Raw genomic sequence first — 25,237 nt, 5'->3', positions numbered from 1 at the left:
CTGTCATTTATGAGTTCCCTTGCACGATTTTTTTAACCATATATTTAATTTTGTAGCAATATAATGTACCACACTCTTGGCGGAGCATAACTGTTTCCTTCCTGCTTTTATCAAGATTTTACCCGATTCGAGGTAGATCCTAACGATTTCTGTACTCCTCCACTATCTTTTTACCACTACTAATCGGTCAGATTTTGTATTTGTACTTTATTTCATTTCTAATTTTAACTCTGACTATAGTTCATTCACATTCTGTGTTCCAAATATTGCAAGAAATTGCACTCCCAGTCATTTTCTCGCGTGGGTGTGAGGTCGATATGTGGACTGTTGGGCTGATTATTTTATCTGTCCAGGTTATAGTGGAGACTGCGCGCAAGATGTGGGCTTGCAATTGTTAGGGGTGGGGAACATCAATTGGGTAGAATGGGTGTGACATTGTGCGTAGCGGAAGCCCCGACAGTGGTGGGAAATGAATAAATTCCAGTCCGCGGCCACAATGGACAAGAGAGTTTGCGTGGATTTCATGTGTGGTGTCTCATAACGTGATTTTACTCCTTCGCAGAGAGGACCATATCTCAGAACAGCTTCTTCTCCATGCAAAACCAAGGACAGTAATCTGGTGTTGTAAGGTGCACTTATCTGGAGGACAGGCTCTGCATTGTTTGCTTTCATAGGCCTAACAGTTTATTTCCGAGAAAGGAACTTCTATTACCAAGAAAATGTTTGAAATATTTTTAGTGATGTTATGCGGACTGTCAAGCCGCGTACTGGCAAAAGGTAAGTGAAATATGCACTGTGATTGGTTTAACAAATCTTAATACCATTATTAGTGGCCTGTGTCTAAATATTAATATGAGTTGCATTAAATGTTCACGGATCCACATTCTTGAATTTGTGGTCAAATACTCTCACATAGCTTATTAGCAGGAATGCGCGCTCTTTGCGCACTTGGCGCATTGGATCTTGGCACCATTAATATCACGTAGTCTATATATGCACACTATGTGAATGTTCAAATCATATTATATATGTGCACTATGTGAATGTTCAAATCATATTATATATGTGCACTATGTAAATGCTTAAATCATTTTAAAGAAAAATGCGTGTAACTAAAATAAACTGGCAGGAACTGAAAGCGATGACAGGATTATGTATAATTTTCTGGAACCGTCTCCCCACATGCTAAAGTTATTTAAAGAATATAAGTTTGTTATTTGGTGTAGTTATGAATGAGCAGTTAAACACAGGGCACGTAGGCGTGCAAGAACTGCCTCCGAGACGTGTGCGCCGTGCGCGTGTGCGTTATTCTCGTCTTATGGTTTTGTTTGTCCGCGATAGCCCAGCGGGATAGTTGTTTTCATAACGGAGATCTCTCTGCTGTGGCTTGGCATCCATGCGAGTCTGGCCCCAGTTGAATCGGAGAGGGCGTTATTTCCTGAGCCTGATGACTCTGTGAAATGGAAGTTCTAATATAAATGACTCTAGGGTCATGACCACCTCAAGGAAACTTTCGAGTGCACAGGAACCGGCGCTAATCAGTGGTTATAGCTAAAACAGACCCGCAGGGAGGAAATCGGGGGTGAAACGCATGCGTTCCAAATTGCTCTCTGCTGCGTCAATGGAGCAGGTTTATTGGTCAACAAATTTACACACACATTAGGGCTTTAGGACGGGAAATCGATTTCTTATCGCGGAGATCTCGATTAAGAGCTAAGCATGATATTTATTAGTGAGTGATTTATTATTTTTTCGCCAATAATTCTAGGAAAAATATTTTTAAAACAAACTGCCTGAACACAGAACGCATAAACATGCTTTACATATTTATCGTATAGCTCACTGCATTTGTTCTATTTTAGAACATTTATTTTATATATTTAATTTTTAGTGTTTTTAAATGGAAATCAGATCGAAAACGTAGCTAATTATTTTTAGGCAAACAGTTTTTTAAAGTAAATAAACTGAGGATCACCTATAAATTACCTTTCATTAAACAGAATGAGTGGGTATAGTGCAATAGTTTAGATACTAGGGATATTATGTATTTAGATTTTAGTTAGGCACACACACACACACACACACACACACACACACACACACACACACACACACACATATATATATATATATATATATATATATATATATATATATATATATATATATATATATATATATTGGCGATTGGGTTTCACAGCAGTCGCTTAAATGCAAACAATTTGGCCCAACCTAATCTTGAGCATTTCGTTATGTCTGTTGATGCAGCTGCGGTCGTTTTATGCAGTTCATTATAGCCTAGCGTGGCGTATACGTTCCGTGTCTGTGGGCTCTAGACATTTTTACTTCGATCTAACCCCGTAGCGCCAGCCTCAAATCAAACCAGATGCGAAAGGTTATGTTGCGGATGGCGAGATCTTTACAATTAATTAAAACAAGGCCTAGACTGGAGAGTTTCCAACGTGTGCGCAGCACGCTGATTGAGCCCTGGGCGTTCGGCCATTATATTGCTGATTTCACGCCATGTGGTCCGCGGTACAATAATGGACTCAGCTTCCGTCTTCACATTTAAACAGTAGCTTAGGCCGAATGTATTGGCCTCTAGTCTGCACGCAATGTGTGAATGGAGGCAAGGAAATGATGCTGAGTTTGGCTCACACAATGGTTTGAGCAGCCAACAATGGTTTCTTTAGTAACCCTCCGGTCCAGGATGTATTCAGGCACGGTGTAAGAACACGCTAGGACCAGGAGAGACAGTTTCTGAGGTTCGCCCAATTCTACACAGGAGAAGTCTTCTTACAGGATAAAAAAAAACCCAGTGCGAAACCCCAAGACCAGCACACCAGTGTAGACTATATTTTATTAATTCATACCTTAATTTTAAAATGCAGTAATAGTAATTTATGTTATTATCTATTAGGCTAATACATTTGAAAATATGTATGCGATTATCCTCGTTTATATACATGCTTCCTACTTTAGGTACAACAGCCCTTAAAATAATGATTAATTGTCTGGAAAGGTTCTTTACACTTTCTTTTTGTAAAGTTTTTAAAACGTTCCTTTTATTTTTAGAAATGTTCTTTATTTTTATGAAAATAAAAAATATGAAAAGATTAATAAAAAATGAAAGATTAATAAAGAATCAAAGTCAATAAAATTTCAATTAATCCCTGTCACAATGCATAAACGTACTGCATACTACTTTTAGTATTATAATGTTATTAATTTCAGTTGATAATAATTATTATAATGTTATTAATTATATTATAATGATTAAGTTCATAAATATGGGTGATCTTAAATACCATTAAAATGGCATTATTTATATTTTTGTGAACATAATCAGAGATCATATTAAAACAAATTATTGTGAGAAAGTTTTAGCTGAAACTGAAAGGGATTTTAAAATCAAATGTGAAAAAGGATCCAAGGCTTTAGATATTACAAACATTTATTCCAGAATTCTGGGGTAAATTACACTTTACATCCTCTTAATTGGTTATCTCACTGCACTTTGGGAATTGCTGACTTATCTATAATAGCTTGGTTGTAAGTGTAAGCCTAATTCTAGTATTATACAGAAAACATGCTAATTAGCTTACACACTTTCATGTGCTCAGTGATTATAAGCTGTTCAATGAAGTGGAGAATTAACATTAACATTTGGTGCTGTAGGTTATGGGGTCCTGTAGGTTATGGGGTCCTGTAGGTTATGGGGTCTATCCGTGCTGCCCAAGTCAGTGGCTGTTAACAGTCGTGTATTGTCTCTTTCTCTGAAAGACGCAGAGACTAAAGGAAGGTTCAGCTCTCCAGTGCTGGAGAACGTGCGTGAGAGACAGCTCATCTTGGAGAAGAACCAGACACTCCAACTGGACTGCAGGTGGGAGCCTCTCAGAGTCTCACACACCCTGGTGGTAGGGTCTAGGTCTTCAGATGGATTACTGAAGGCAAGGCCTACACCTGTACATCAAGGGCATAAATTATAAATTCATTTATCACATGACAAAAAAAACAAAACAAAACACGTTTTGTGCACAATTTCGGAAAGTTACAGTTTGCTACAACTCATGGCATTGTTACTGATTATAGAAGTAAAATAGCTTAAGCAAACAATTGTACCATATTCTTATAAACCCAATCCCACAAACAGAGTTTGTATACATGATGCTTGAATTGAAGAGTTGGTGAATGACATTGGGAAAAACACAGATAGTGTAGGTTTGTTGTAGGTGGAGGGATTGTGAGAGCCTTTCTGTAAACTGAGAAGAACAGAATAACACGTCATGGGTGATACCAAACATTTAATTTTTCAGAGGGCGATGGGACCTCCAGTGGGTCTTCCCCTCAGGGGTACCCAAGGGCTATCCTGGAGCCCAGGTGGAGGACTCTTCTTGTGGCAAGCGGGCGAACCAGTTCTGTAGCCGCTTGACCATCAGCCCTGCCTTAGCCCAGCATACGGGCAGGTACCGCTGCCGCTACGCCCACAAGCAGCGCAAACACACCTCTGTCTACGTCTTTGTCACAGGTAAGAGGCCTCATGTGCTGTCCACCTGGTGGTGTGGCCTTCCTATGACCCTCTGACTGCAGCCCTGCTTCAATGGTTACCTTCTCACTGACTTCTTTCATTTCTTAAGGCTAAACAGGAAGACAAGGGAAGCCAATAATATCTAAATATCTATTTTTCCCCAGAGAAGCATATCCTACTAAGTGAGTGTCTGGCACAGTTTCTCACTACCACCCCCAACCCCCATACAAATGCACAGACACACACAGACACAAACACACACATTTCTTGTCTATATATATAACAGATAACTCTCTTGTACAAACTACCTTAGGAGGGACAAAAATAGCCTGTAGCTGCCGAAAGGCACAGCCTGTGGGCAGCCTTTCCCAGGGCATCAGGCCTTATCTCCCCCACTCAGCTTCCCCGTCCATATCCTGTGCTGCACATGGGGGCTGGCGAAGGATAGGGATGGGGGGATGAGGGGTCTTCTTGACAGAGGAGCGTTGGGTGCTCATAATTGTTGTGTAGGGCTTCAAGGGAGGTGGGTGCTGGCAGACACAGGATCCAGGGCTAGAGCAAGTACACTAGCTGTTGAGCTTGGCCCCGTTGAAGTGGCAGGGAAGACTGGGCATGGAGCAGAGGGCCCCAGGTCAGTGGGTGCAGCCCCCAGTAGACCAACAGGGCCCCTGGGGGCCATCAATCGCTCCTGTGACCATGTCCATTAAGATCGTCCCTCCCTCCTTTATATGGAATCAAAGCACATCAAGGAAGCTCTTCATCCAGCAGTCCTTGGGGTACCTTTGTTAAAATGTTCAGAGATTTTTTTCTTCCCTTTAATAATGCTAGAGTAACAAACAATAGATGGAGCAACACCCTAGTCCTTTCAATGCCCAAGAAGAGTGCAGCTGCGAAAGAAAGTGGAACCAAGCCTGGAAACAACACAGAAAGAGTGTTTGATAACTAGCAAACAATGACTTTGTCTGCTTCTTGCTGACAAATTGTTCTCTGCAATCAATTTCTGTGTGTGTGTGTGCACGCTAAGTATGTTTCATGCTCAAAAGAATGTGTATCTGTTTGTTCCTGACCCCAGTGTTTGGGTTTCAGATAGCCAGCGGCCATTTGTGAATGTGGAGAAAGAGATCCCTGACGTGGTCTACATGACAGAGGGGAAACATTTAGTGTTCCCCTGCAAGGTCACAAACCCTAACACCAACGTCTCTTTGATTAAAGTGAGTACCTCTGCTAGTGCTTGTCCAATTCGCCACGCTAAACCGTCCTTGAATGGCTTTACAAATCCAGCCAAAAGAGGTCATCTTTATGTGCCATGTTCTTTGATGCAACCCATCTTAGTCAACCTCCATGCATATGTCATCATCATCGTCATCATCATCAACATCATCATCATCATCATCATCATCTCATCATCATCATCGTCACCATGGAGAGGGTAACCCTTGAACTCAATACTATTATGCCTCCCCACCCAGTATGTTCTTCTTTACCTTATTTGGACTATTTTGTCTAGTAATGGTCTACGTTTTTTCTCTGCTCTTGCTGTTTGGTTTAAAAAATATTCTACCTCCAGTGCAAATTGGCTTTAAAAGTTTCTTTTCTTGTAAAACCACTAATTAGTTTATTTGTCATTCTTTATGTCTTTATTAGTCAGTCCTTGGAACTTTCATGGTGCCATTCTTCTTCTGACATCATCTTTATCAGCCCTTCTCCTTCTCATCTTATCACACACTGTCCTCTCCACCCAAGTTCACCATAACAGTCCTCTCCCAAACCCCATGATCCCAGTCCTCCACATACCAGCTTTTCCTCTTCATGGCAAAACAACATCTGGATTAATACCCACAGCATTGCTTTAACTCTTGTAGCATTCAGACTGTTGGTGTAGCTAAAGACTGTTGGTGCATTCTGTTTGACTGGGGTTTATAAACTCAGCTAAGGGGCTTGCAAACACTCGTGTCCTCAACCCGTGGTGATTGCTTGCGTACGTTCGCGTGAATTCGCATGCGTGGCAGAGGCATACAGAGCAGGGTCCTTCAACGAGCTCTACGTGACGCACATACCTGCCTTACGTAAGCGGGTGAAGTGTGTGCCCCCCCCCCCCCCCAGCTTCCTCTGTCCTGTTGGCACTGTGCTCGGCCCCGGAGATGGAGACAGGACACGGACGTTTGAGTACACCACCCAGTCACCCACACTCCCTCCCCGCGCATGCCCTTCTACCTGGGAAATCGCTGGCGACCACATACAGGATGATCTCTTCCCCAGCTGGGTGAATGGCCATTCATTAGGCGTTAGTTCTAATGGCTGAGCCAGAATGGGATTTATCTATTGTGTAAGTTTTGCATCCTCACAAATAGTGTAATAATATTAGTGTCAGATAGGCCTCGGGGGGGAGGGAAACACTTTAGTCCATACATGGATATTAATGCCCATGAGAGCTTTAAAAATATATATTCGGGGCGTTTCTGTATGAGCGTCAGATGAGGACAGGAAGCAGAAAAGGGCACCTCTACCAGTTCCCCTTGTGCCGCCATTGGCTCTACTCTCAGGATGGGAGCTGTTTGGGGATCTGCCATCGACATGACATCCCTCTCCTCCGTTTGGCCCAGAAAAGCTTTGCATGTAGCTTCAGTTTTCTCTGTTTATGTCCTGCTTGACCCTCTGCATAGAGTCACAAAGGTAATCAGTCTAAAAATACAAATCTGCCTCCACCCCCTACTCAAACTTGGACTGTCACATGCTACTAGAATGTACTAGAGTGTTTTTTCTCCCGGAAAGTTTTTTTTTTTCACCCTTGAGCCAGATATCTTTAATATCGCACCTCTCACACGAGGAACAATACCTGCAGGAGCCATGCTCTCACAGAAGCTGTGAAAGTGGCCAGGGGGGCCCTTCCATTGGCGCTGACCTGAGGGCCCCAGCCTCACTGTCTATATCCTGTAGTAACAGGATGTGAGGAGATGGACTGGAGTCACGTTTCCACATCCTCCGCCTCCTCCGGCCTTGTACAAGGGGTACTTAAGGGGGGTGACCGTCTTGGAAGGTAGACTCTAGAAGGAACCTATTGCTCTGTAAGGGCCTGCACAGGGATGCATGAAATAGTACCCACACAACACTTCCACATGAGGCATGAGGGGGGGGTTTGACCTGCTCACACCAGGAGGGAGTCCACCTATTCCCCTGAGAAAGGGCAGGACACTTCCAAGCTGTCAGAGTTCTTTCAGTAAACATTTCCTCCACTGCACATGAACGAAATCAAAATCATAACACTACAGTCCATGAATTTCTTGCTGATGGTGTCTTGTTACAAAGTGAGTTCTTATCAGCATCACAGACTTTAAATGACATTCCTTTTTGACGTTTAAGATTTTGCTGCTTTGACATCATCAGCACTCTGTGTAACCTTTGTTGTCTGTTTAAATATTATTTTCGTAAGAGTCAGTTTTCTGCTCCACAGACTAATGCATATATGAATCTTTTCAGTTTCCTAAGATCAGAATTGGGACTGATCAGAGAAACATCGTTTGGAATAGCAGACAAGGATTTGTCATCCATAGCCCCACAATGTTCTACATTGGTATGTTCTCCTGCAAAACCGTCATCAATGAGACAACATACACCAATACGTTCTTGACCCACAGACCAGGTATGAGAATTCAGCTGACCTTGCAATGATCTAGTATTGTTCTTTACATAATAGACCAGCTATAATAATATCGCCCCCTCAATCACACTGTCTCATCTTTCTCCAGTGAATAAGATCAAGGATGTGTATCTGAACAGCACTGGCACCGTCCAGGCGCTGCAGGGACAGATGTTGGCCTTGAACTGTACCGTGACAGCTGAATGGAACTCCAGGGTGTCCATCAGCTGGAGTTATCCTGCACAGGTTAGTCAGGCCTCCCCAAAAGCCTTCAGTCAAGTCTAGGCCTAAATGGTTATGTCAGAGCATCTTCCATGCACATAATATTCAGGTCTTCCAGGTGATGACTTTATAAGCGTCTTCCTTGAGCAGCAAGATCTTACCCTCATGAGCCCTCACATCCTTACAGGAGCATTCTGAAATTTAAAAGATGAACCTGTAGATATGAGGACTTCAGTTTTCACAAGCCATTTTCTGTTTGATGACAGTACTTAGCTTCTGTCGCTATCAGGGAGGCAGTAGTTAAAGCAAATGAAAAATGCACACAACACTACACTCTTGGCCGCAGGTTAAGAAAATTCATGAAAAAATCCTGACTTCAATCTACACTGTTCTCTCGTCTGTAGGCCAAAGATACTGCCTCAGTCATTCGACGCATCATGCCACGCAAGAATAATATGGCCTTCTATAGCATTCTCACCATCCATAAACTGAGCAAGGCTGACAGAGGCGTCTACATATGCCACGTGGAAAGCGGCCCAGCAAGTCAGGAAGCAAACACTTCAGTTACAGTTTATGGTAAGTTCTAGAAATGCCAGAGCTTGAATTGGTAAAATTTCAACTCTTTGTTCTGTATGTGTCTGATGGATCTGTGGGTATTTTTGCTCCTCAGAGAAGCCCTTCATCAGGATAAAACACAGAGATAGTCCAGTGGTACTGGCCTATGCGGGGCAGAAATCCTTCCGTTTGTCCCCCAAATTACGAGCTTTCCCCGAACCTGAGGTTATCTGGTAAGTACTTTCCGAAGTTATTCAAACCCATCAAATAATGTCATTCAAGTTTGTGAAATGTAGCTGCTGCATGATATGTCCATAAAGTCAGGTCCATGATGCTGCTTGCGGTATCTACATCGAAGCAGTCGCATGCAATATCTGGTTAATGTATTGTGTTTACATACATTTATATGAGCATGTGCGGGCTGCACATGCTCAGCCAAATGAAGGCGAGATCGGAGAGAGTGCTGAAGAGCACCTCCGTGTTTGATTGATGCCCAGGTTGAAGGATGGCAAGGTGGCAGATGAGCAGTGCTCACGATATCATGTGGACGGGTATTCTCTGGTGATCCGGGATGTGGCAGAGGAGGATGCTGGGGTGTACACCATCCTCGCTGGCATCCAGCAGTTCAGACTTCTCCAGAACCTCACCCTCTCGCTAGTGGTGCATGGTGAGCCTGTTCTGACTTACTGGATCTCTGTTTTTGACTTTTCACTTCTAATGGGGTTGTCCGCAGCAACAATACATTGTCAAACCCAGCAGGCCTGCTTAAGTGTGCTGTGGTATCTGTGTGTATCTGATTTTTTTTATACATTAAAACATTGCATGTCTACATGTCATTATATTTAGAAAATAAAAAACCATCTGGGAAGAATAAGCTGGGTTATTAGCTCGTCATCTCATTCCTTCTTGCTCTGTTTGCAGTGAGGCCCCAGATAGCAGAGAAAGCTGTGGCAGTGCAGGACCCGGGCACAGTGCTGCGTGCCAGCCGACTATCCCTGCTCTGCACCTCTCATGGTGTGCCATCGCCTCACTTCCAATGGGCCTGGTATCCCTGCCCCCCTAAAGGGCGGTAAGTCGTGCTCCACTCTGAGAATGGCAAGGGGATTCCATCACAGGGACCTCCTAGCACAGACCCCCATGCACGCTGACAAGGTGCATTACTATTACAAATAAAAGACTTTGTTTCATGTCTTTATCGTCCCCAAAATCTCAGCGACCCAGTACTTTCATTTTGGCCTGGGCTCTGATTCAGTCCTCTTAGATTCATAGTCAGAGAGAAATGGGAAGGCCATAAGAATACTGGGTCATGGCCAAAGAATCCCTCACTTTTAAATTTCTTATTTGCAGTCCAGGTGAAACAGCATGTGCACACACACACACACACACACACACACACACACACACACACACACGCACACACACACACATGTGCACACACATACACACACACGCGCACACATGTACACACACACACACACACACTCTACTATGCTGTGCTGTTTCATGCCATAAGAAAAGTCATTCTTGATAGCTTTAGAATATAAAGCAGACAGGTGAATTTAGCAAAGCTCAGCTTTCCCACACCAAACCAATTTAGATATCCTCTGACATTGTGTAATGTCCTGCTACTGTTTTTTTTTTTTCAGATATAAACACCACCGCTACTTTTCACACTGTACCTGGTCATAGGGCGCACAATTAGCTTGCTTTTTTCCCTATGTCTGCAGGAATGGGGTCTCATGTATGTGTCTGTTTGTTTGTGAATGGAGACATGTTTTGTCTATTTCAGCGTGTGTTCAGACAGGGTTTCCTCTCAGCTTCTAGAACAGATGGTTATGGAGGCCTTTCATGTGTGCATGCCTATTCAATTTCATGTGTACACGTGTTTGTGTGTATGTGTGTAGTTGTATGAATGTGTGCCTGGTACAGTCATAGAACTCAGTGTAACCCAGAGTTGAAAGTACAGAAAAAAAAGCACTTCAAAAGCGACGAGTTCCGTGCACACAAGCACGAATTTGCTGGTTTCTAAATCAAACCTGATGATTTAATGTACTTCCTGTGCAGAATGTGGCCTGTTTATTATTCTGCTTGCTCAGACGCATCCTGCCACAGCTCCTGCAAAGGGTGACACACCATCTATTCAGTGTTCTCATGAGAACAGCCAAGCCAGCAGTATCCACAAGAGAACATCTCAGAGAAACTCCCATTCCCACTCATATGTGCGCACACACACACACACAAACACAAAGCTCCAAGAGCCAAGCTTCTTCTGCTCATTTGACTCTTGCACTCGATATCCAAAATGCTGAGTTGTTCTACAAAAGCAAAATTCCACCAGCATGACATAATCTGATTGGTGTGCATGTTCCTCCTCTACAGACCAGAGACGGGTTCATTTTGCAATTATACATCCCTTTACCACACAGCAACAGCAGAGAGCAATGACTCCAGACCTCAGGTCACACTTAGGACATTGAAGCTTCCTTCCTAGTTGTTCTGTATAAAAAGCACTGACAGCTATAGTCCATGCGCTGACAGCGACGTCTAGGCAGTTGTAGTCGCACTTGGCTTTTTCTGATGTGCTATAAAAATTAAATCACTCAAAACACTCACGAAATAAGACATCCTTTATAAAACCAGCAAATGACAATGATATAATGAGCAGGTATGCATGTAAAAATGACTTCCTAAACTGGGGGAACTATTAAGTGTGTTGCATAAAACAGGTGATGTAAAAAAAAAAAGAAAGAAAGAAAGAAAGAAAGAAAGAAAGGAAGGAAGGAAGAAAGAAAAATCAAGAAAAAAGAGAGATCTTTAAGAGGTGATGAGTGACAGGCTCCTGACCGAGACCCTTGTTGTCTGTCGCAGCCCTGCGCGGCTGGCCTGACGCACATGTGGAGGAGGCGCAGGGAGAGGGGTCGCTGTGGTCCGCGCCGGTCTCCTAGTGCTGGACGCACCCGCCTCCCGGCCATGGGAACGGCAGCGCTCTTATCTTGGCGGGGCAGGAGGCGCAGACGGGCTTCCTGTGCAAGAAGCAGAGCGCTTTTCCTCTCGTTGTTTGGCTTCCTCCCTGACGCGAGGCGGCTTCCCAGCAGTGGGATTCAAACGCGGCACGGTCCCGCTTCCTCGACGGCTTGATCTATTCTTGAGAAGCCCTCATCCTAGTGCCTCCGCCCCCCCTCCCCGCCACCCTGCCACCACCAGCACCACCCACACCCAACCCGACCAGAACCTTGGACCACCACATTCCCCACTCCCCCTACCCATCCCCTGCCGAGCCCCGCTCAGCTCCCTGCCATACAGTGTTGCTCCCACCACCTCCAGCAAGACCAGCCACCACCCTACAGCCCTTTGACACCCTCCACCCTGCTCCACCCTGCTGATTCTGGAGTGTTTCCACGATAGCAGCTTCAGGGACAGTGCTGAGACAGACCAGCTGGTGGACCTGCAGCAGTGTATGCTGGGAGACATCAGGCCCCCACACGCACGGGGTGAGGATGAGGAGCAGTCAGGAGGAAGGGGCCCACATTTGCGCACCGTGGAACTTCTTTCTAATTTATTCTCACCAACTCCGTCTGGTTAATTATTTTTTTATTTTTTTGCTGTTCTAACTCTCTCTTGGACATTTCTGAGCCAGAAGACATGCAACCTCACCCCCACACCGCCCACCCAGTCTGTCTCGGCTGCTTGTGATTTATGAGTCCTAGAGAGGTACTATAATGGATGTATGAACCATGCCTGTGTCCAAGCCCCAATCTGTCTGTTGTAGTTCTAACATCCACAAAAGCTGTGAGTTCAGATCAAGCGTCAGTGTGAGCCCAGGAGGGATGTGGTTGGCACGGGCACTCACTCTATGGAATTCGCACTGCATCCAGGACGATACTGGAGCCAGCCCAGGGCACCTGCTGTGTAGGGCTTCATGGGCTGGAGATTATTGACTGCTGTCACCCATACATCAACCTGTGTCACACTGTTTCAAACTTTCCCCAACGGTGACACTGCCATGTTTTGTGCTGAAAGAACATGTATGATTGAGCATATGTATGTTTCTGTGTATTTCGGAGTTTGGTGTACAAGGTGCATGTTTGTGTGTGTGTGTGTGTGTGTGTGTGTGTGTGTGTGTGTGTGTGTGTGTGTGAGCAGGTGCATTTGCATTTCTGTGTGTGTGTGTTTGTATGACTGAGGTTTCTCACTTTACGGGTCTTTCCCAATGTGATTTATCCTTTTTATACAGATTTTCTATGAGTAATATATGAATCTAATATTTAATAATTTTATACAACTAACTTACTTGTGGTAAATGACAGTAAATACCAAATGTGTAAGAAGACTGAACAAAAGTATTGTTTAAAGTCTGTTATATCACATGTTTGTGTTTTTGTATTAAAAATGATTGAATTCATGTGTAGAATAAGTTTTTTTTATTCTTAATGTAAAGTTCTCACTGATGAAGGGTTTAGACTAATTATTTACCTTCATCCAAATAAACTATTTCCTCATCAAATAAGGATGGGTAACAATGGCTCTGATTCACTTCTATATTATAATTTGAGTTCAAACTGATAGGCTCCCCGTGTTGCTTTGGATTCAGTGTCCTCTTTGATCATATGGTCAAAGTTCTTAATACTGTACACAGGCACACAAAGGATACGTGAAGTGTGTTTGTGTGTATGTATGTGTGCGTACGTGAGTGCGTGTGCGTGTGTGTGTGAGTAAGCATGGGTGTGAGTATCATGGATGAGGATGAGGATGTGTAAGGGAAAAGAAATGTGTGTTGGTGGATGTGGTTGTGTGTGTGTGTGTGTGTGTGTGTGTGTGTGTGTGTGTGTGTGTGAGAGAGTGTGTGTATTTCCTGGGAGGCGTGGGAGAATGGTGTGCCCATATGTGTGTTCGTGTGTTTGTATGTGTACGTGTGTTTCGGAGGAGTGCTGGTGTCATGATCAGGGTGGGATGCGTGAGAGCAGGAGACGGGCACTCACTATCTTTGCCAAGAGGAAAAGTAATCAGAGAGCGGAGGCGTGGGGGAAGGAGGCGAGGGGAGGGGAGGGGAGGGGAGCATGCCCATCCCCAATACACTGCATCTCGGCACAGGGGCACGGAGCATCAGGGGTTGGGTAAGGATGGGACCAGAGTTTAAAGAGTGTGGATGGGAATGATTTAGAAGCAGGAGGAAGTTTACACACCGGAAACAGCAGGAACTCCATGTCCGTGACGCTAATTACAGAACAAGGATGCACTGACGAGTCGCCCGTTGTTCTGATTGCACACAAGCACAAACATGCTCACGTACACACCCTCAAACCACATTCCAATAAAAGTTTAAATATCTCCTACACCTTTGGGAATTTTTGCCAACAGGACTATAATCATGTCAACAAAGAATTTAAATTCCCAGGGGACTAATGATGATAATGAGCTGTTTCCGGAGTTCCCTAGCACCACTGCAGCTGTGCCACACACCTGTGTGTGCCGTGACATCACTACTACAAATGCAGCTGAATTAAGCCCCCTGCTCCTCTCTCTTCCTCTGTCTCTCTGACTCTGTCTTTGTCTACCCCACTCTGCCTTTGGCTCCAAGATGCGAGGGCCTGGTTTCCTCCTCCTGGAGCGCCGTGAGTGAAAGTTCGGCAGTCACGTCCACGCGTAACCCCGTCCTGAGTATCAGCCACAGACAGGAAGTGCTGCAGGGGAAGAATAAGGTGAGCACCACAGCGGGTGGATATGAGGCTGGGTGGGGGGGGTCGTGGGGGCATAATTATGCTATTATAAGACTCATGGGCACACAAGTACACAAAGGATGAAAAGAATATTGTGCTTTTTGTGTACAACTAACAGTCACATTTTTCACATGCAGAATGAATAGTGTGATTAAGACACGTGTCTTAAGAAGTATTCCAAGACGTTCTGTAGAAGTTCAGAAGAAAACGGGTGTGCTTGTGGTTTAATAGGCTCACTGCCCACTATCGCTGCCATCATTAACTCATCAGCAACTATAGTCTGTGGTGTAGGAGTGTTTCTGCTCGATAGCAATACAGCTTAATACAAAATGTACCACTCAAGCAGTTTTTCTATATCTTCCTAAATTTACTCAGACAGAAAAAGACTTATGATTTACATTTAGTTACCTTTCACATCTTTAAAGGAGGCAGTTATTACTACTAAATAATGAAATATATCACTGCTGAAACATGAAGGGTAGAAGTTATTACTGCTGAATCATGAATGGGGGCAATTATTACTGTTGAACCTTGAATGGGGGCAGTTATTACTGCTGAATCATGAAGAGGGCAGTCATCACTGCTGAAACATGAAGAGTAGAAGTTATTACTGCAGAATCATGAATGGAACAGTTATCACTGTGGAATCATGAATGGGGGCAGTTATTACTGCTGAAAGCAGTGTAAGTAAAAACTAATCCATCCAACATTGAATTTGTGGGTAATCTTTTAAAGTGTGACCTTCTTGTGCACTGTTGTTCACTTCTTTTCTGCATATTTCTTCTAAAGTATGATCTAAACACAGGTCAATAGCTTTCTTATATGAGGCTGAACATACATCATTGTTTTTCTTATAATACACTGAAGACTAAATGTCTTTCTTACTGGAGACTCTGAAGAGCAAGTAAACTCAGCTATATTTTTACATGACAAATCAGGTCAAATACAGACCTAAACTGACTGTATCAGTCAAGAAGTGTTTGATGAGTCTGTGTGTGTTTGTGTGTGTGATGTGTATGTTTGATGTGTCTGTGTGTGTTTGTGTGTGTGATGTGTGTGTTTATGTGCGGACCTGTGTGATTGATGTGTCTGTGTGTGTGTTTGCGTGTGTGATGTGTGTGTTTGTGTGTGTGATGTGTCTGTTTATGTGCGGACCTGTGTGCTTGTGTGTGTGTGATGTGTATGTTTGATATGTCTGTGTGTGTGTTTGCGTGTGTGATGTGTGTGTTTGATGTGTCTGTGTGTGTGTTTGCGTGTGTGATGTGTGTGTCTGATGTGTCTGTGTGTGTGTTTGCGTGTGTGATGTGTGTGTTTGATGTGTCTGTGTGTGTGTTTGCGTGTGTGATGTGTATGTTTGATGTGTCTGTGTGTGTGTTTGCGTGTGTGATGTGTATGTCTGATGTGTCTGTGTGTGTTTTGGTGTGTGATGTGTGTGTTGGATGAGTCTGTGTGTGTGTTTGCGTGTGTGTTTGTGTGTTTGTGTGTGTGATGTGTGTGTTTATGTGCGGACCTGTGTGTTTGATGAGTCTGTGTGTGTGTTTGTATCTGTGTTTGTGTGTGTGAATGCTTGTGTCATGTGCACATGTGTGTGTGTCTGTGTCCTCTCAGACTGTAGGAGTGTTAACGGTTGACAAAGCCTTAGTATCTGGCATCTATCGCTGCATTGCTTCCAACGCCATAGGCAGAGACGAGCTGGACATCCACTTCTATGTTACAGGTACTTTTCATTTCCCAAATTATTGCTGTCAGATGTTATATAATGATTTATAAAATCCAATACCTATCTGCCTCCTCCTGCTCACCCCCATTCTCTCTCCCTCTCTCTCACTCGGAGTCTTGCTCAAACCGGCCGCAGTGGCTGTAGCTGGACGAGAGGGTTGTTGCCATAGTTTCGGGGTGGGAGGTGTGCAGGGAGAGGGAACAGGAACCTGTGGTCCTTATCAGCCTGTTTCCCTGTGCCGCCTAGCGCGCTTTATTTGGAGAGTCCTGGTGGTGTTCGGGAAAGATAAACATTATCTTCCATCAGGAAAACCTCGAGCGGTTTCCACGGGAAATTTCAAATAGCTAAAGTAAATAAAAGGTCTTTTCGCGAAGGGGTGGGGGGGTGGGGGGGTGGGGTGGGGTTCTTGCTGCTTGTTCTGACAATGGCTATTCAACATTGGCATCAAAGGTTGCAAAAATAAAAATAAAAATACAGCAACACTCTTAAGTGCTTTTTAGGTGGTTGTTCTTTTATGTTTTTATGTCAGCTCCTCCCAGCTGTTGTACTATTGGTCTTAATCACCCTCTCTAAAACACCTTCTTCTCCATTCCACAATCACAGACATCCCAGGCGGCTTCTCCATCTCCTTAGAGGATGAGCCAAGAGAGGGCGGGGATTCTCACCTGTCCTGTGCAGCCAATAAGCACCTCTATTCAAATGTGTCGTGGTACCGGGTGGCAAACGGCTCCTCAGTTGTGAGAGGTGCAGCTCTGGGCGGAGAGTTGAGTGAGGGAGAATTCTCCTTCACACTACGCCTGATGCTGAGGAACCTGACGGCACACTCATCTGGAACATACCGCTGTTCCGCCACGCACCTGCCCACAGGGGAACACCTGCACCTGGACACAGTGGTGGAGGTCACAGGTGTGCATCTCAGTGCAGCCCTACTTAAGACACATGTTCACATACACGTAACACAGGATCACATACAAATAATATTTTTCAAATTGAGGTTGAATCAAAACCTAAAGTGTTTTAAAGACTATTAAATTGAACAATAGTTTCTTGATTCAGCTGTTTTACCCATGTCCACCAAAGGATTCATATGCAGCCCTCTGTGTGTTGCCCATAACATGTCCTTGAAAAACCTGAGAAGGAAACACACACACACACACACACACACACACACACACACACACACACACACACACACACACACACATGCAGATATACACAAAGCTCTTTGGAAAACCCTTTACCACACTGTCCTCTAAACACACAAAAACCCCTTCACAGAAAGAGCCCCCCCACACACACACACGCGCGCGCACACACACGCACACACACAAACACTCTTATATGGTATCTATACAAGTTACAGGAAGATATGCCAACAGACACACACACACAAGCTATAGGGAGAGAGGAGGGGAAAGGGGAAGGAGAGAGAGAAAAGGAAAGAGAAACGGGGTCCTTGGGAACGCCGTCCGTATGCTTCCTGCACACACCCCCTCCAAGGCGAAGCAGCACTTCTTTCACGTGGGAAAAGCAGCCGGACAGGAGGAAGAGGCACACAATGCTACTTCCCACTGTGCCCCATCTACCGAGCACTTCACATAGGCTAAGAACAATCAGCCAATCAGCAACTGTCACCAAGCAAGGAAAGAGACAATAATCAATTGTGTCCAGGAGGAAAATATTCGGAGTGTGCAATCAGCGTTTTATTAATCCCTGCGTTTACCGTATCTAAAATCTTTTATCTTGGCTCAGTTGGAACCTGTATGGAACTATTTAATGTGAAGACCTTTGCACAGACAAGGAAACTTAATCTAGATTCATAAATTAAGTTTACTCTGGAGGTGTGAGGAGAATGAAAAGTGGATGTGTAGCACACATAACATTTGCTGTTATAACATTAGACTTTAGAATGAGAGCACAACTGAAATACAAGCAAACGCCATTTTCAGTAATTGTGTCAAAATATTCTTCAGTGGCAAAGTGATGGCAGGGAACTCCATGGCCAGCTGTCCTGGAAGAAGCAGTTTGGTGGCAAAATTTGATGCTGAAACCGAAAATCCTCACTGCATGGCAGGGTTCCAGAGGCAGAGAGTCAAACTTTCCGGACCTTCAAACACTCTCTGAAAGAAATACAGCTTATTCTATTTATACATCTGTGGCAAGAGGAGCCACACAAATCACTCAGTGCCTTGTTAAGTCGAGCCAACATGGCTACTCATACACTAAATAGTTTGTGTGACAGAAATATGCAAAAAGCTGACATTTTGAGATACTCTCTAGAGAAAGCTGTGATTTTTAGGCTAAATTGGCGGATATGCTTTTTAAAATATGACATAATGTGGAGTTGTGTGGTGTTTGTCTCCCCCTGTAGTTCTGGAGGCTCCGATGCTGCTGCAGAACCTCAGTGATTGCAGTGTGAATGTCAGCAGTTCTGTTACTCTCCACTGCCGTGCCCATGGAGTTCCACACCCACTCATCACATGGTACAAGGACCACAGGAGGCTCAAGCAGGTGTCAGGTGAAAAGGAAATGTTTTCAAAAGCTTCTCTTTGCTTTTGTCATCTGATATCATATTAGATACCTGCTGTAGAAACATTGAACACACTGATGTCTATATAATAAAGGAATATAAGTTGTACATGTTGTGAGCAGGTATCATGCTGGCTCCCGATGAGGGCACCCTTCACATTGACCGAATCACTGCGGAGGATCAAGGCCTGTATACTTGCGAGGCAACCAATGAAAAAGGATCTGTGGAGAGCTCAGCCTTCATTTCAGTCCAAAGTAAAGATAAGAGCAGCTCTTATATCACATCAGCTCTTGTCCACCTACTCCACCCGTTCAGGGAGTAAATTCTAGAGAGGTAGAGAGGTGGAGGCAGTTACGGTCAGTCTGTTTCTATCTCTGTCCTTCACTTCCAAGGAAGTGGATGAGTGGGTTTATTTAGAGTTAGTGTCTCTCCCTTGCACTGTTTCTCCCTCTCTGAGCGGACGTTTCTCAGCCTGGTGAGAAGAAGAGAGGCTCTTATTTTGTGGTTTGATCGGTCAGGAAGGAAGCTGTCTGCCTTTTTGATTTCCTACGGAAAGCCTCTGGTTTACAACCCCTAAATTGTTTGGTTATTTATACATTAAAAAACACAGAGAGATTATATGTGTGCATATGAAATAAATAACTAGCCTGTACAGTGAGGGCACTAGTGAACTAGGTCTGCCCTTCAGGCACTAAATGAACACAGGCATGGTAGAGTTCTACTGATCATGGAGAAAAGGTGGAGCCATACAGGGGTACTTTCTTACACACAAATATATACAAATGTGAAAAATGGGTAACTTTACCACTGTTGTTTTTGTTTGATCATTGGTGCATGGGCACACACACACACACACACACACACACACACACACACACACATTTAAAATATTGTTCCCTGGTTATATGTGCTGAAGGTGATCTGTGTGTCCCGTAGACTTGAGCGAGTCCTTCTCTTTGGAGATCCCCACGCTTGCATGCACCTGTGTGGTGGCCACGCTCTTCTGGCTGCTACTCACCCTCCTCATCCGCAGACTCAGACAGGTGAGGGCCATTGAGACACCCCTCACAAAGCTGTGAGCCCTTGCCAGGTTTGCTCATGAATGTCATCTTTTACACTTTATGTGTGTTCCTCACAGCCCAACTTGACAAACAGGAAAACGGATTACCTGCCAATCATCCTGCACCCAGGAGTGGGGCCTTTGGATGAGCACTGTGATAGGCTACAGTATGACCCTGAGAAGTGGGAGTTCCCACGGGAGCGTCTCCAGCTAGGTGCGCAAGTGGTTGCTTTTTTCAAGTGACTTCATTATCTGAAAAAACAGATAAAATCAGGTTTAGCCTGAAAAGATGTCCTGACAAAGTTATGTTTTTATACAGAAGCTACATGGTTTATGTTAGAGTTGGTTTAAGACCTGCACTTTAAAAAACCTTATTACATATAAATAGTCACATGTATAAAATGTATTATGTATTATGAATTATGACCCTATTCTTGACATGTAAAATGAACATGTGTGAATTGTCTGTGAGACATGCATTACTCTGATCCACACTCTGAACAGAGAAGCCACTGGGCCGTGGAGCGTTTGGGAAAGTCATGCAAGCATCAGCGTTTGGCATTGGAAACTCACCCAGTTGCACCACGGTGGCTGTCAAAATGCTGAAAGGTGTTCACACAGAAATCTCGTTATTTCAATGCGACCTGAACAGTTAAGAACAGCCCAGTGTAGCGTCAAACTGTGTCGTGGTGATTTTTTTCTGCTCCAACAGAGGGCGCCACACCAAGCGAACAAAAGGCTCTTATGACTGAACTGAAGATCCTCAATCATATAGGACATCACCTCAACGTTGTCAACCTCCTTGGAGCCTGCACTAGACCAGGAGGTGTGTGTTTTCCTGAGCATGTGCAGCATTGTGAGAGAATGTGTGAAAGAGAATTTTTGCAAATGTCTGGCTCAACACATTTTTTTCAATGTTTTATCTTTGACATTTATCAGAGATTTATTCATGAGGTATTAATGATTCTGTGTAGTATAGTATAGGTCTGTATAGTAATTTATTAATTGTGTGAGATAATTTTCCAGAATTCTTTTAGTGAAATACAGATGCACTTGTTAGGTGCAATAAATTAAAGATAAAAGTATTTCACACAGGGAAATGTAAGGCCTACTATGCACCAATTTCCAAAATGACTATCTGTTCTCATAAACAGTTACAATAAAATATGGGAAAAGTAAGTAGGTATGTGACTTCTGCACTGAGACAGTTATTTTTCCTTGTTCTCAGGGCCTCTGATGGTCATAGTGGAATACTGCAAATATGGCAACTTGTCAGCATACCTGAAGAGCAAGAGAGAAGTGTTCATGTTGAACAGGGTCAGTCATTCGTACATGGGCCTTCACTGTCACTGGCCACAGATCTCTTGGTCTCAGCTCCCAGTTGCGTTCACGGCGATCACTTTACCTTACTGCATCATGTGACCTCATACAGCACTGAGAGTATTTTAAGCTGAGGGACCTGTTTTTTCACGCCCTGTTTCATTTCCTCCTACAATGCAATGTTCTCTGTTTACCACAAACACCTCTGTTTTCAGGGTGACAATTTTTCACTTCTGGCTTGATTGTATATACTTACCCTCAGTGTTTACCAGATCAGAATAGTTTTTCTCTCTTTCCCCTCCTTGCACAGGCTTCAAAAGTAATTTCCTTATGTAGTTAAAACCCTTCTTTTGAATCCTAATCATTCACTATTTCACTTTTTATCCCATAATGATCACCGCTGCCCTCGGTCCTTTGGTGATGCTGTTATGTTCCTCTTACTGCAATGGTGCACTGCTGATCTGCTGCAGGTGGTTGGAGGGGAGGAACAGAGCAGGGAAGCAGAACAAGACAGAGGCAACAGTCTGGACCACAATGCCAACATGAAGGAGAAAGGTCTGGAGTCATGTGATTACATGTGATTTTTGGGAAACATGACAAAACCTTCTGTTACTACAGTCTGAAGAAGAGGGTGGGGTTTTTTTGTCTAATATTATAGCTCTAATTCAGCTATTCTTCGTTTAGGCTGTCAGTCCATCAGTAAAAGTCCTCTACACCTAGTGGATCTGATCTCCTACAGCTTTCAGGTGGCTCGTGGAATGGAGTTCCTCGCCTCACGTAAGGTAGAATTGCGTGTGTGTGTGTGTGTTTGTGTGTGTGTGTGTGTGTACTTATATTTGTCTTTATATATGTTTTGTCTCTCAAGTTGTGCATGTTTTAAGCTGTGTGTGTGGTTGTGTGGTTGTGTGTGCGTGAAACAGTGTATACACAGAGACCTTGCTGCCAGAAACATCCTGCTGTCTGAAAACAACGTGGTAAAAATATGCGATTTCGGCCTGGCCCGAGACCTTTACAAAGATCCTGACTATGTGAGAAAGGGTGATGTGAGTACCTGCAGGCCTGCATTTACTGCAGAGGAACACAGCCTATGGTTAATGGACAGGGAAATAGCCACGGTTCCTTAATTAGCAGTTTCTGCCATGCTGTGTTTTACTTTGCTGTGCAGGCTCGCTTACCCCTTAAATGGATGTCGCCAGAGTCGATCTTTGATAAGGTCTTTACCACTCAGAGCGATGTCTGGTCCTTTGGTGTTCTGCTCTGGGAGATCTTCTCACTCGGTATGGAAGGCTCCTGATGCAGCATTGTCCTGCTGCAACACTTTTGTTAGCTACAACAACAAAATATACAATCCTTCCTGCTATGGCACACATTATGGTGTGTGTTATCAAAGCAGTTTCATGATTCATCTCAGTGATGAACAAGACCTGATGTGAGCAGTGTCACTTGTTCATTTTTCTTTGTGTTTGTGCTGCTGCACAGGAGCGTCTCCGTATCCAGGACTCAGCATGGACGAGGAGTTTTGCCACAGGCTTAAACAGGGAACTCGAATGCGTGCTCCAGAATATGGCACCCCTGAAATGTGAGTGCACATAGAGACACCCTGGAGAAATCTATATTTCAAAACATTTCACAACCTATTCTGTAGGTAACAGTGGTTCAGAAAGCAGGTTTCCTTATGGATGTGGTTAGGGGGCTAACATGAAGGCTCTGTTCCAGCTACATCACTATGCTGGGGTGCTGGGAGAAAAACCCAGCTGACAGACCCACCTTTAACGAGCTGGTTGGAACTCTGGGAGATCTGCTGCAGGCCCGTGTCCAGCAGGTATGCTGTCCTCAAAAACTCCACCCCCACTTACGTTTATTAACCCCTCCCATTCATGTCAATCTATGTTAATCCTTCTGCATTTTCTGGCCTTTCATTCAGGATGGGAAGGATTACATTCCCTTGAAGATATTTCTGCCAGGCGAGAGCAGCACAGAGCACATGAACTACAGGGACACACACCAGGGAAGTCCAAGGTGAACGGGCATACAATCAGAATAGCTTCTCAGAGCAGTAGTAGAGCAAGGCATTAATAACTTGAATTGCAAAAATTAACATTGCTTTTTCTTGTCTGTCACAGCTATATCAATACCAAAATTGAAACCATCGCTACTTTTGAAGAGGCTCACAACAGAGAAGTCCCAGATGTATGGTTCTCAATTAATGTGCAAGGATTTTAGACTCACTGTGAAATGAGACACAGATGTATGACCAGTGGGGAGACTGGCACGAGAGAATAAGACTATTTTATGTTGGTTAATAATGTGCTTTAATTTTCTCCCTCTTCAGGATTCCCAGTCTGATAGTGGGATGGTCCTCCCCTCTGAAGAGTTGGTTCGACTGAAATGGAGCAATAAAAGCAAAAAGATATTGAAGTGAGTGTGATTTTCTTGATCGGCCAGCTCAAGTTGAACAGTATTTGCTGCAGGTTATGGGTTATCATCTTTTAGAAGAGGCCCGTGTGTTTTATGCGTCTTGATAAAGATTTAAACTCAGAATGATGTGCTCATGAAGCTTGAGTACATTAATGTTTATACTAAGTAGTTTATGCCTCTGCATTTAAGATTACAGTCAAAATATTTGCTGTGAACCAAATATGACACATTCCTGTCCTATGAAAATAAAATGTATGATGAGTTTCAATTAATTTCACACCAAGATACTGGTGTGTTTGTAGCATTTTGACATTTATAAATGATTTGTCTCATTTCATGAATGTACTGGTTTTGTTAGGAATTTCAGGATCTTCTCCAAGAGCCAGTGCCAGGATAAGACACTTGGAACCACAGCGCGTCCCTGCAGGAGCAGTGCCTCCTGTGGCCGTAGGGAGAATCACGCTACCTCCAGTCCCTTTGATTCTGATGCGTGTGGCTCTCCTCCTCCTGACTATAACAATGAACTGCTCCACTCAGCTCTCTAACAACTACTCATCCACTCCTTTTTTCAGTCCAAGATGCACCTAAGCAGTTTTACTCCATGACTGTGGCACGGTGTTTATCTTGGACATGGATTTTGTTGATCTCTGCATGTGCTGGAACCAGTTTAAAAGGAAAACTAGAACAATGAAAAATTTTGAGGAGTGAAAACATAATGGCAAAAGAAAATGGTGTTTCTGAAGAAAAACATAATTTAAAAATGAAAAAAATAGTCATTGTTCAAAAATGAGAAGAAAGTTCTTTTGAAATTATACTCTCATGGCTAAGGCTGTTTAAAAAAAATGCATTAAGGAGCAGTTCATGTTGTCTATCTTGGAAATGTTCTAATATATTTCTAATAGTTAATACTTGTATTATATAAATAGGATATATATATATATATATATATATATATATATAGACACACACACACACACACACACACACACACACACACACACACACACTCCCAAGCCACTTTATTAGGTACATCTTGCTAGTACCAGGTTGGACCACCATTTCCCTTCAGAACTGCCTTAAGGTGCTGGAAACATTCCTCAGAGATTTTGGTCCATATTCACATAATAGCACAATGCAGTTGCTGCAAATTTGTCAGATGAACATCCATGATGTGAATCTCCCACCACATCCAAAAGGTGCTTTATTCGATTGAGATCTGGTGACTGTGGAGACAATGTGAATATAGACAACTCATTGTCACCTTAGAAAAGGTTGCTCATGAAAATCCCAGTAGATCAGCAGTTTCTGAAATACTCAGACCAGCCTGTCTACCACCAACAACCATGTCACATTCAAAGTCACTTAAATCACCTTTCTTCCCTATTCTGAGGCTCAGTTTGAACTTCAGCAGGTAATCTTGACCATGCCTACATGCACTGAGTTGCTGCCATGTGATTAGCTGATTAGATGTTTGCATTAACAAACAGTTGAACAGGTGTACCTAATAAAGTGAGTGTATATACAGTTATA

The 25,237-nt window shown here is 43.6% G+C and overlaps 1 protein-coding gene across 3 annotated transcripts; it reads left to right on the top strand.

The window, feature by feature from the left end:
- Positions 1-481: 481 nt before the first annotated feature.
- On the top strand, positions 482-24,629 carry flt1 (fms related receptor tyrosine kinase 1). Of its 3 annotated transcripts, XM_027004427.2 has the most exons (30): positions 482-777; positions 3,784-3,883; positions 4,317-4,528; positions 5,615-5,739; positions 8,006-8,168; positions 8,275-8,411; positions 8,792-8,963; positions 9,058-9,175; positions 9,440-9,609; positions 9,864-10,011; positions 14,521-14,641; positions 16,268-16,376; positions 16,983-17,285; positions 18,751-18,897; positions 19,032-19,163; positions 19,846-19,952; positions 20,048-20,183; positions 20,474-20,578; positions 20,682-20,795; positions 21,198-21,286; positions 21,760-21,844; positions 21,974-22,071; positions 22,210-22,332; positions 22,455-22,566; positions 22,769-22,868; positions 23,006-23,111; positions 23,214-23,308; positions 23,413-23,479; positions 23,622-23,707; positions 24,066-24,629. In XM_027004427.2, exons 1-30 carry the CDS (start codon positions 720-722, stop codon positions 24,250-24,252), a joined length of 3,825 nt encoding a protein of 1,274 aa, XP_026860228.2. In that variant the 5' UTR covers positions 482-719; the 3' UTR covers positions 24,253-24,629. The 3 variants fall into 3 exon arrangements, with proteins under 3 accessions (XP_026860228.2, XP_035381941.1, XP_035381942.1); XM_035526048.1 differs by lacking the exons at positions 22,455-22,566; positions 22,769-22,868; positions 23,006-23,111; ... (2 more) ...; positions 23,622-23,707; positions 24,066-24,629 and having other exon boundaries at positions 21,974-22,066; positions 22,210-22,327; XM_035526049.1 differs by lacking the exons at positions 14,521-14,641; positions 16,268-16,376; positions 16,983-17,285; ... (15 more) ...; positions 23,622-23,707; positions 24,066-24,629 and adding an exon at positions 11,811-13,438 and having other exon boundaries at positions 483-777.
- The last annotated feature ends 608 nt before the right edge of the window (positions 24,630-25,237 follow it).

This window comes from Electrophorus electricus, chromosome 5 (genome assembly GCF_013358815.1).
Source record: "Electrophorus electricus isolate fEleEle1 chromosome 5, fEleEle1.pri, whole genome shotgun sequence".
Lineage (NCBI taxonomy): Eukaryota > Metazoa > Chordata > Actinopteri > Gymnotiformes > Gymnotidae > Electrophorus > Electrophorus electricus.
Note: the sequence above shows the minus strand (reverse complement) of the source record. Positions and strands in the feature narration are given on the sequence as shown.

Coding starts and splice junctions, on each gene's coding strand:
- flt1 (XM_027004427.2), top strand. CDS start 720: ATGTTTGAAATATTTTTAGTGATGTTATGCGGACTGTCAAGCCGCGTA. Junction 10,012..14,520: donor CCCTGCCCCCCTAAAGGGCG/GTAAGTCGTGCT, acceptor TTTGGCTCCAAG/ATGCGAGGGCCTGGTTTCCT. Junction 16,377..16,982: donor CATCCACTTCTATGTTACAG/GTACTTTTCATT, acceptor CCACAATCACAG/ACATCCCAGGCGGCTTCTCC.